This window comes from Paroedura picta, chromosome 2, assembly GCF_049243985.1.
Source record: "Paroedura picta isolate Pp20150507F chromosome 2, Ppicta_v3.0, whole genome shotgun sequence".
NCBI lineage: Eukaryota > Metazoa > Chordata > Lepidosauria > Squamata > Gekkonidae > Paroedura > Paroedura picta.
In genome coordinates, this window is record NC_135370.1 from 29,765,523 (window position 1) to 29,777,871 (window position 12,349).

General features: G+C 43.6%; 1 protein-coding gene across 3 annotated transcripts in view; it reads right to left on the minus strand.

The window, feature by feature from the left end:
• Positions 1-12,349, minus strand: part of ITGA4 (integrin subunit alpha 4) — an 86,155-nt gene that overhangs the window by 36,904 nt on the left and 36,902 nt on the right. For all 3 annotated transcript variants that reach the window (XM_077319545.1, XM_077319544.1, XM_077319543.1), the window contains exons 11-15: positions 11,015-11,109; positions 9,135-9,225; positions 8,143-8,188; positions 5,557-5,711; positions 3,474-3,628 (exon numbers count right to left, since the gene is read on the minus strand). In XM_077319545.1, coding sequence (XP_077175660.1) covers positions 3,474-3,628; positions 5,557-5,711; positions 8,143-8,188; positions 9,135-9,225; positions 11,015-11,109 — 542 coding nt within the window. The remainder of the gene's footprint in view (positions 1-3,473; positions 3,629-5,556; positions 5,712-8,142; positions 8,189-9,134; positions 9,226-11,014; positions 11,110-12,349) is intronic.

A 12,349-nucleotide genomic window follows, 5' to 3' on the forward strand; every position in this document is an offset into this window, starting at 1 on the left:
TGCAGATTCAGCCAAGGACTAGGAGCAATGGGCTCAAATAACGGGAAAGCAGGTTCCACTTAAATGAGGGCTGCTTGTAGGTGGAATATGTTGCCTTGAAGGGTGGTGGAGTCTCCATCATTAGAAGTTTTAACAAGATTGAACACCTGTCAAGAGTGTGTGATTTTTAAGTCCCCGAGAAGATGGGGGGCTGGATTGGATGGCCCAAATCGGGATCTTTGACACACACAGTGCAATCTTATGCAGAGTTTATTTCAATTGCCTTAGAAGGGTGTAACTCAGCTTAGGATCCCCCTGTTAATTGTCCAGTTTTTAAAGCCTAAATTTAGAGCTGGGTTTAAACAAGCTTTAGTGTTTCTGGATTGATAGGTATTTTAAATGTGGATTCCACGACTGCCTGTGTTAAAAACATCTCATGGGGTGATAACATCTGATATAAACTAGTTCTTGAATGAGCCATAAAGCTGGCTCCCCATTTCCCGCTTTCTGATTAAATTTAAGGCATCGTTGCCGAGGAACTTGAGAACGAAGAGAGGTAACTGTCTCCTTGGGAATCCTTGCAGTATGTCAGAAGAAATACATTAAAAGTGAAGAAGAAGAAGAGTTGGTTCTTATATGCCGCTTTTCTCTACCCGAAGGAGTCTCAAAGTGGCTTACAATTTCCTTCCCTTTCCTCTCCGCACAACAGACAACCTGTGAGGGAGGTGAGGCTGGGAGAGCCTTCATATCACTGCTTGGTCAGGACAGCTTTATCAGTGCTGTGGGGATCCTAAGCTGGCTGCATGTGGGGGAGTGTAGAATTGAACCCGGCTCGACAGATTAGAAGTCCACACTCCTAGCCACTACACCTAGCTGGCTCTTGAGCCTATCCCAGTTCCTTTTTATCTTTGCGTGACCTAGCCGTCTAAGCAAACTAATTTCAGTACGAAACCCCTTTTTGTGTCTGAATGATCCAAAGCAAGACCCAACTCCCAAGCAAGCCAATTGTGAAGACAGAACAGCCTGAAGCGCTGAATGTGACAATAGCAAAGTTGATGAAATTATTCCCTGGGTGTAGCTGATGGGCAGCCACTGATTGCCCCTCCACGTGTCCCTGGTTTTAATTTTTTATCTACAAGTTTGCTTTGCCCATTACATATGTTATGCCATTCGTTCTAATTTTCCGTAAGGCCTTCCCTGTATTGGTGGTATGTTCCTTTCATTACACTAATTAGCTATTAATTGTTATTTCCTCAGATATTCAAAACACACAAGGCCTGCTGGATAGATTATGCTTGGCAGACGTTCACGCTTAAGTTTTACGGTTTCATGTAAATCACAGAGGAAAGAAGAGCTCTTTGCTAAATTATTAATTCAAGCGAAAGAAAGGAATGGGGTCAGGGCAAAATTCCTACTCCTGTGGCATGTATACTTAAATTTCTTTTAAATAATATGATCAATACAGCAGTAAAAAGTAACTACGAATACTGAAAACTGATATTATTTTTTAAAAACTCTATAAATAGCTCTATTAGGTAATACTTCTTTTTTCAGAAAGATATTGGAGAATTGTATGCCAAATAGAAGAAGAAGAAGAGGAAGAGGAAGAGGAAGAGGAAGAGGAAGAGGAAGAGGAAGAGGAAGAGGAAGAGGAAGAGGAAGAGGAAGAGTTGGTTCTTATAAGCCACCTTCTCTCTACCACAAGGAGTCTCATAACGGCCTTCCCTTCCACTCCCCACAACAGACACCCACTGTCATGATGGAAGTTCATAGTCTGAGGAAGAATGCTTGCACTCAAAAGCTCATGCCTTGAATAAATCTTTGTTGGTCTTAAAGGTGCTACTGGACTCTGATTTTCTGTGAGGTACATTAGGCTGAGAGAGCCCTGATATCACTGCTCGGTCAGAACAGCTTTATCAGTGCCGTGGTGAGCCCAAGTTCACCCAGCTGGCTGCATGTGGGGGAGCAGGGAATCAAACCCGGCTCGCCAGGTTAGGAGTCCGCTCTCCTAACCACTACACCAAGCTGCCTCTCTAGAACAGAAGAGAATTTAGTATGATCATTTGGATTAGTAAACTGTAACATGTTATCAGTCAAATAAACAATGACAAAATGAGCCCAATATTTTCCATGCCACAATTCTAAGTTTTTTTTCCATAATGTTACCACCGTTAATTGAGCAACAGCAATAAGTAAGCTAATGATTTCAGACTTCTCTCTTTGCATTCGCAAAGCTGACCAATCCATCAACAGAAATGATTCCAGAAGGGACGGTAAGTCTACTCCCGTAATATATAAAATCAGCAGGTGAATTTGATGCTAAAATAATTGAATTACTGGGCATTCCCTCTGTGGCAACTATTCTCTCTTTCACATACACATGAAACTCCTTTATACCCAATCAGACCCTTTGCCCATCAAAGTCAGTATTGTCTACTCAGACTGGCAACAGCTCCCTGGAGATTCAGGTGGAGGTCTTTCACATCACCCACAACATGGCCCTTTTCAGTGGAGATGCGCGACTCCATCCCCAAATTTAAAGGAGTTTCCCAACCTGGATCTAGCAACCCTACCCCCTGCCACTGCCTGGGGAGGGGGGGGGAAGCTTGGCAACCCTGTAGAATTCTTCAGTCATCACTTATGACAAGTATTTCATGCCAGCCATTATCGTTCCCGGCCTCAAAGAAGCATGCCTGGTCTCAACCAGGGCCAGGGCCTTCTCGGTACTGGCCCCAACTTGGTGGAATGAGCTCCCGGGTGAGCTGCGGGCTCTGCAGAACCGTTCAGTATTCCGCAGGGCCTGCAAAACAGAGCTTTTCCACTAGGTGTACAGTTGAGTCCGGGGCAGTGGGGAAGATCAATGCCCCCCCCCCCTAGTGTCAAGTTGCAACACTGTCCTCTTTCCTCTAAAGGTAAGGATGGGTTGGGGATGGGGGGTTGTTACGCCATGTTGTTGGTGTAGTGTATCTTATATTTTTTTTGTGTTCATGCGATCAAACTCGCTAGAAAAATCATTAATGCTCGGTAGGTCAGTGGCAAAAGGAAACGTGGTCCCCAAAGGATCCGCCGGCTCGACACGATCAAAGCCGACACAAGGATGACCATGAACCAACTAAAAGAAGCAGTCGTTGACAGAGACAGGAGGCGGAGGTTTTCCCAAGGAATCGCCAAGAGTCGGACATGACTGAATGGATGACATCATCATCATCATCATCATCATCATCATCATCATCATATTTTTGTGTCCATTTTAATGGGGTTTTAATGGGGCTTTTAACTGGATGTCTGTAACCGGCCGGCTAGGGAGTGACGGGTAACAAATTTAATAATAATAATAATAATAATAATAATAATAATAATAATAATAATAATAATAATAATAATAATAATAATAAGAATAAGAATAAGAATAAGAATAAGAATAAGAATAAGAATAAGAATAAGAATAAGAATAAGAATAATAAGAATAATCTTTAAGACAGAGAATACGTTACCCTCATGAACGCTTGGTGATTTCTGCAAGTGACATCATGGCTGTAAATCTCAATGCTTCCAGGGATCGTTTCTGACGTTCCATTAGAGGAAAAATGAAACCTTGCAGGGGTTTCTGGCCTCCTGCTAACATCCAGACTTAGATTATAAAGCAACACTGGGGAGGAAAAAAAGAATAATCATATAAGAGGAAGATTTCGGAAGAGAGCTCTAGAGGTATTTCCATCTCATTAAACTGATGGTGAAATGCCAAGCGCAATTCCAGAATGTCATCCTCAACCATTCTAATAACAAGGTTTTCTATCAGGCCTTGGGAATGCCAGCAATATTCCTCCGATGCCATTTCCAAAGCTTTTCATGTTCTAATGCTGCTAAATGTTCTTAACGTGATGAAATCATTTTAAAAGCCTTGGTGAGAAGTTTGACCCCAAAGGCATTCATTCAGTTTATTGACAGGAGAAAATCCCAATGCCTTTCTTAGCATCCCATAGAGATCTGCGGTCCCTTTATACAAGATTTAACCCATTCCCCTCACCCCCCATGGTAGAAATGTGAATGTTTTAACTGATATGATCCTACATTGTTGACTTCAATGGCCCTAGAGGAGGCTTTCTCAGCCAGGGTTTCATGAAACCTTGGGGTTTCCCAGTGGCCCTGAAAGGGTTACCTAAATGGGTGGGAGTTAATTAATTTTGAATATATATATATAATTTGTTAAACATTTATTTTTTAATTTGTTAAATAGGCTTCCTCAGGAGGTGGTGGGTTCTCCATCTTTGGAAATTTTTAAGCAGAGGCTGGATAGCCATCTGACGGAGAGGCTGATTCTGTGAAGGCTCAAGGGGGTGGCAGGTTACAGTGGATGAGCGATAGGATTATGAGTGTCCTGCATAGTGCAGGGGGTTGGACTAGATGACCATGAGGTCCCTTCCAACTCTATGATTCTATGATTCTATGGGATTATTATTATTATTGTTGTTGGTGTTGGTGTTATTGTTATTAGATTTATTTCCCGCCTCTCCCTATAAGGCTCGTGGTGGGCAACAATAGACTTACCCCATTAAAATACCCATTAAAAGACTTTAAAAATCCCAACATGGCGGAAAAACAATCTTATTCCCACCCGCCAATACCAGAGCGGCAGGAAGAAAGGAGGGAGTGATGTAACTTCTAATGAACGTGTGTGGTCATGCCGACCCACCCACACTCCCAAAATGGCCAGTGATGGGCCTGGAGTGGGCGTGTACAGAGTGATCTTCCCAACCATATTCTGCATGGTTGCACCACTTCTGGGGTTTCTTGAAGCCTGAAGAGTGTTTCAGGGGTTTCTCAATGATAAAAAAGCCGAAAAAGGCTGTTTAGGGTTTCTGTAGTACAGTACAGTGGTGCACCGAATCTGTTCAATTTCAAAGAAGGAAGAGAAACAAAAGCAAACTCATGCACATTAGGAAAAAGGTACAGTGTACAGAATCTGTTCAATTTCAAAGAAGGAAGAGAAACAAAAGCAAACTCATGCACATTAGAGAAAAGGTACAGTGTACAGAATCTGTTCAATTTCAAAGAAGGAAGAGAAACAAAAGCAAACTCATGCAGGTTAAATCTATAAGCAGTTTTTATATCCCACTTTTCACTACCCAAAGGAGTCCCATAGCAGCTTACAATAACCTTCCCTTCCTCTCCCCGCAACAGACACCCTGTGAGGGAGGTAGGGCTGAGAGAGCTGAGAGAAGTGCTGTGTGAGAACAGCTCTAGCAGGGCTGTGACTAGCCCAAGCTCACCCAGCTGGCTGCATGCGGAGAAGCGGGGGAATCGAAAGCAGCTCACCAGATGAGAGGCCACTGCTCTTAGCCGCTACACCAAGCTGACTCTAACATTTTGTTATTTGGCAAGGATTTGAATCCTTCTCTGCACACCTTTTCCCGACCGACATGTGAACGAACAAGAATGTCATTAGTGGTGCCAACTGATTGCAGCTTCGGTGGATTATTTGGTGACACGTTGACTAGTGCAATGTTAGAAAACAATCTGCATATGCAGCCAAAGCACCGCACAACGATTCTGCAGCACTCATAGCCCACAGCTTACCGATATAACCCGGAGCCGCTCGGCCGTGGTAGGTAAAACAGATCTTCAGGTTCACACACACGGCTGGCTGTCCGTTCTCCACACATTCCAATTTACTTCGATTGACTGAATGAGGGTGCTCAAAGAAGCCATTCACAATCACTACCGCTCTTGTCCTGCAACGTAGGAAGACAGTCAGGTCACCAAATGCTCCTTTACCATTCGCGATTTGGCACGTGCTTTTTGAACTTTTCCGTGCACGGCTTCTGCAGATTCCATGGACAGCAAAAGTCACAAAGAAGGAGATACCAGAACGCATAAAGCCTGATAGATCACTGGAAGGCAAGATCACGAAACTCTGGCTCACTTACTTTGGCCATAGCATGCGATCGAGCTCAATAAGAGAAAGCAATTATGCTAGGACTGGTCAGTGGGAAAAGAAAACCAGGCCGACAAAGAACACAGTGGTTAGTTATGATCAGAACGGATACTGGCCAGAGCATTTAACAACTAAAAGAAGCAGTGCAAGATCGGAGGATGTAGCGACAACTGACCCATAGTTTCGCCAAGAGTCGGACACAATTGAATGGCTAACATCGACATCATCAACTTTTATCAGGATAAAAATCCCACACCACGCAGGAAGGAAGCCAGTAGAACTCCTCTTGGAAGCAACTCTGTGGTCATGTGATGAAACGACTCCTGTTTTTCCACCTCTGCTGCATCGGCACAGTGCAGTTTTGCTGATCGACTAACCTGAGCCTGATTCTGGAGCAGGAGCATAAGCTAATGCTGTTCCTGGAGACCCAGATGGCAGCGCTGGCCCAGGTGCACTTGCTCCTTGACCAGAAACTCCTCACTACAGTAACTGATACTCCACTGAACTCTAGGTTATGTTATTATCCTGCGCTCTATGTGAGTTTTTGCAGGGATCTTTGAGTGACATTTGGCCCTTTCAAATGAAATGACTCCCCTTTGTCTGCTGCTTCTTTCCAAAATGTAAATGCTGTAATCTAATCCCTCCAGCAATACCACTAGAATCCATGAGCTTGAACAAAGGCCAACAAAAGCAGGGTCTTAAGATTTTGAGGTGGGAAATCTCTCTGTCTTTTTCTTTTTTGCTTCTCCATCTAGGCCGATGAGGATGAGTTCTAAAGCTGGCATCATGTTTTGTGCCGTCCTGGTTGGTTCTAATGAAAGACATTTCATGGGTTCAGTTCCTTGTTCTGGATATTGCGCTCATCAGTACAACCGATGACACGGTGGGTGTGTGAGTCTGCCTTTAAAGAGGTATGTTTGGCCTCAACCAGGGCCAGGGCACCCCTACCTGGTGGAAGGAACTCCCAGAACACATCTGAGCCCTGTCGGAACCAGCACAGTTCTGCAGGGCCTGTAAAACAGAGCTCTTCCGCCAGGCTTTTAGAAGCTTCATATCCCTGCCAGACTCTCCCCTGCTTTGAGGGCCTGAGAGGCCACGGTTGATTTTAACCTGCTTGTGTCAATGGCTTTTCAAATTAATGTTAAGCTTAATTTTTATATTGTTTTAACTTCTGTATTAAGCCTCTATGTTGTCCGTTGATCTGAGTTCAGATACAGCGGTATAGAAATCAAATAATCAATCAATCAATAAAATATTAAAATAAAATAAGAGTATTTTGAAATGGCAGCATCTGCTAGAATTTCATTGCCTTCCAGTAGGTTCTTGGGTCCCACTGGATCCTGAACCTCCAAGCCATGAGCTGTCAAGAACATCCAAGGATCATCTAAATCCATATGGAGCTGCATGCCCTGCTAAGCATTCCCCCATAGCCTCTATCAGGTAGAGTGAGTTCTTCTGCAGTCTAGTGGGTCTGTCCATCAACACTGGCCTTCAGATGGTAGGCAGAACAATATCCCCCCCCCCCCCCCCTGCGTGCCATTTGACAGCATAGGCTTCTCTGTCAGGTGCAGTTATAATACTTTTGTCATGACTCCTGCAATGCACATCCAAGGAACATGGAAACTAGACAAGGCCAATTCCTTAGAAAAGCCTATAAGCTGTTTATTTGGCTCAGGGAGCAAAACCAGGCTTTCAGCCACCACAGAAGGACATTGCTAAAGAAACGGACCAAGGACAAGATCAGGATGTGTATAGGTTTCCCCCTGGGAGAGGACCATTGATCTGAATGGCAAGGCAAAACCAAAGCAGTTCAGAAGTTTGACACCCGGGTGCTACAAAGCAACAAACGAGCATAAAGGTAACCCAACATAAACAACACCGCCAAGGGATCAGAGAACCCAGGAAGATGGCAGGGGGGAGGGGGAGCAGGGCAGAGAGACATATAGAAAAAACACCAGAACCAGGAAACCCAAGTCAGACAGGACCCCTGATGGATGGCACAGAGCCAGGGAGGGGATGCCATGACAACTTGCTTGGAAAGTTTTTGCTGCGATGCCAGGGGTCTTTACTTAAAATATGGCACCGTTGTTCAAAACGGCACTCTGAGTTCAGAGCTTAGTAAAGAACCTTACGAGGCCGATGTCGCACGGAGCGTTTCCTAATTGCCTCTCATTATTTACCATTATGCCCACTTATCCCTCCGCCCTGAAATGCGTTGTGGGCCTCACCTGAGCAGCACAGCTGAATCTGACAGGAAAGCGCCAACTGCTACATCTGCAGAGAAGAGAAAGTTCAGATTGATGAGGATCGTTAGTCACAAGGAACCATTTCCCAGGCTGCGTTTTCACTTCTGGACTGTATTGAATCACGATTTGTTCGTTGTTAATTAGAGGGGATACGAGTAGCCACAGAGCCACGTCTATCAAGGGAGCTTTCTGAACTGAGCCAGCCAGATCTAACGATGCTCTTCCTGACACCCAGCATTAAAACAGTGCTGGGGCGATTTTTAATGCCACAGTTAATGTGCAGCTCAGTCTCCACACAAATTTTGAAGTTAATGGCAAGAAGTTGGGATTTATACCCCGCTTTTCGTTACCCAGAGGAGTTTCAAAGTGGCTTACAATCGCCTCTCCTTCCTCTATAATTGGTTGTGTCGTGGTATGGTGGGTCTGGGCTGTCTTCTCAGCTCCTGCCCTTCTTTCTGGCCTACATGTGGTAGAGTTGCCATAGTAAAGGTGGGGAGAGGAAGCGAAAAGAAGGTAGGGGGTGCAGGGGCTGATGTCACTTCTGGTGACATGTTATTTCCAGGGGCGTGGCAGGAAGGCACAAACTTGCTGTGTAAGAACCAACTAGATCTATGACTATACCAGCACAGTTCTACTTTCAAAAGCTCTGAATATTCCCCCTCCTCAATTAAAAACTCTTATCAGAGCTACTTTCAATCTCTGCTTCTCTGGTTTCTCCTTGCCAAGCTGCCAGAGTCTATTATATGCCAAGAATAGTTGGGTTGTGGGATAATGAAATTAACTAATTAGCTTATATGTAACCTGATCATTAAAAAAAACTGTGCAGCTTTACTAATAATTCATGACAGTTTTATTGCCTTGTTGGAACATAGGCACTTACTTATTAATATGCGGTCTTTTTAGAAGGAAGCGGGTAAGAAATAGTTTAAAGAAAAATGGGTAAGAAATGTGATGATTGCAAATGCTTCAGTAACCTGAATATCCATTGTTGTCCACATCGATACTCCCAGATATGGAATGACCAAACATACGTAACGAGTTGCTGATTTGGTGTCCTTGTATTCTCTAAAAATTTAAAAGAAAAATTAAACTTATGACAGTTTTTAGAAAAATCTAAAATAAGGATTTTTAAAAGATATATTTTTCTGAAGAATGAATAGATGCAGTAAATGCTTATGGCAAATAAACAGATTCCCCCTCCCTTTCTTTCATTCTGGTGCATTTATAGTTTATTTTGCATTTAAAAAATGCTTCCTTTGGCACATCGCTCTGAAACCTTTGTTTATTCTTCTCCTGCTTTAATCATTCCTACCAGAGTATTCCAAGACAAGTTTTTCTTCCCCAGGTGAATACATCACATGATCTTTTGCACTGTATCATGCCCCTCTCGAGTTCCCAAGAAATCTCTTTATTGGAGAAAATAGTAAACATAAGAATGGAGTTTCCTTGCTAAAACTGATAGGCAAACCTTAGAAGCATTCTTTTATGCTCCCCTCATAACTCCTTCCCCTATTTTGAGCCTTGGCACACTCATAAATGTGTCAGGCATAGTTTCACAGGCCCACATTCCCAAGCAAAGGGCACAAGAACTCCCAAACACTATAGGCATTCCTAAGAGCACAGATCAGTCCAGCAAGTTCAGAATGATAAAACACCAGCAAGCAAAGGAGCTGTGCAAATCCACTGCACAGCTAAGATACAGGCTAAAAACAGGTCAAAGGGAATATCAGCTGGAGCATAAAAAATAGTACAGGTCAAATAGAACAGGTCAAAATTCATAGGACAGGTCAAGAAAGCAACAGAAGAAGAGTTGGTTCTTATATGCCACTTTTCTCTACCAGAAGGAGTCTCAATAAATAGCAAGATCATGAAAACAGTCACACGGGATCTTGACACACTGCTGGAGTAAATAAATAGAGGCTGCAATGATAAGGCAGGAGCAAAGGAATAGATAAGTAAGTCTATGCTTATTCCACGTGGCATGGTGCTTCTTCTACAATTTAGGCCCTGCATCCTCCACAATATCCAACAGGTTGGTATTTGCAGGTTGGTATTCACAGAGCACAAGGCAGCGGTGGTCCTGCAGATACGCAAGGCCCAGACCGCACAAGGCCTTAACGGCTAACGCCAGCATCTTGAACTGATCTGGAATTCTACCTGAAAACTTGTGGAGTGACACCAAAGTACTATAACCTACCCAAAGAATTTGGAAGTTCCTTCCTTCCTCTTCAACTTTTCCCCTTCCAGTTGGGGCTTGAAACCCTGACAGCAACTATGATTACTGGGCAAAGTACTGTCTGGAATGACCCCAAAAGTGCAAGTGTTACAGGCAGGGAAAGTGTCCTTTACATACTACATAAGGCCCAGCACACCAACAACACTAAATATTTTTAGTCCTCACTGTCAGAATCTCCCTGGAATTTGCTTGTCCTGTGATGCTGCCCAGATGCCTGCTTTTGACACTTCAAGGTTGAATCCTGTTGTTTGGTTTATGACTTTACCTTTCTCACCGCAATTCCTCACCTTCCTTTTTCCTCTCACCTCTTCCCCATGGACTCTTAGCTCCCCCTTTGTAGTTAGGTGTAGGGAAAGGCGGGTAGAGAAAAGTGGCATATAAGAACCAACTCTTCTTCTTCTAGGTTATCTGGAGTGTTTCATGTTCCTTTGAAATGCATTTTGTCCTTTTCCCATGGGAGGGCGGAAGATGCCCAGCCCAGGGGCCAGAAACCTCAGTTCTGTCTATGCATTTGTACCGGTTGTCTTCATTCCTTAATAAAGAAACTTTCTTATACAGAAGTTTGGCTTATTGGGAAATTGAGCACTCTGACACTCACGATAACAGAAAGAGACCTACCTGTGAGAAGGTTGGCGAGATTCCATCTTCCCTCCCATTGTATATATAAACTGCCCCTTCTAAATCATTTTCCTGTGGAGCCCCGATGGCTACATCTGTAAGAACATCGCATGGGAAAGGTAAAGATAATTACTACCTTATCTAACCAGTATTTCAGCCACCGGGATTCTAGCACTTTTTAAAAAAATATACACAAAACTAAGAGACTTCCTCACTCACACCAGTGGGGAAGCAGATTTCTCACCTCTTTCTAGGACTATCAGAAGACAGAGCAGAGACAGGTTGATGAAGTGGAGGGGAGGTATGGCTAGATCACAAGAGACCAGCTCGAAGCTAAGGGAGGAGACACCTAATTAACACCTCCCTGTTTCTAACGTGATGCTTATCTGCAGTTCAGCTTCTTGCGGAATTACAGAAAAGTCGCCATTTGTTCTTACAGTTTCAAAGGAAGGTGATTCTGTTTGTGTAAGCGAATCGAAACAACAGCTAAGAGATGTGAAACGATGTCCGTAGTAATAAGCTTTAGAACATATTCAGCAAATTGCAAGGCCACCACTCTGCAAAAGAGCATTTGCCAGGGTTTAAACTGCTCTTGTCAAGCATCTTCCCTTAAGGAAACCCCTGGGAACAGAATTCTGTCTCAGACTTCAGGGTGGCTGCTAGTTACAGCAGGGATACTGGGCATATAAGACAGTACAATGGATTCAGGGCAAATGGCCTTTATCCTTCTCAGTCTTTTAGCATTTCCCCTCCAAATTTTTTCCCCATCATATGCATGTTAACTGATTATCTCTTGATAGATGAGAGACGTCTATCAGGCTGGGTTAAATGCTCATTTTTCTCAGGTTCCCCAGGGCAGATTTGTGAATATCTTGTATTCTGATTGATTCAGACCATGGCCTTTAGGTAAGATTGATGCCGCTTTCCATATTCTTCTCGTGAATCTTGGTGCTTTTTTTTTTTTTTTTTAGGTTGTCAGTCTTAATCTTCAATCTCGGTGGCTTTGTATGTTTTAATTTTGTGATAAAAGCCCTAAAATTGGTTTTGGTGCAGTGGTTAAGAGTGACGTACAGAACATAAAATCAGTAATGAAAACACAAGTTAGGAAGAAATCATTCAGGAAATGCCAAACCGAACAAAAAAGCCTCCACCCATTTGCAGAAGGCCACAACAGAAGGAGAAAGGTGAATCTCTCTGAGGAGAGAGTTCCAGAGCTTTGGAAGCATGATTGAGAAGGTCCTCTTCTGCATTGCCACCTACTTGATCTCAGAAGCTGGAGGCACCTGAAGCAGGGCCTCCAAAGGCTGTTCTGCAGTAAGACAGGCTTTCTCAACC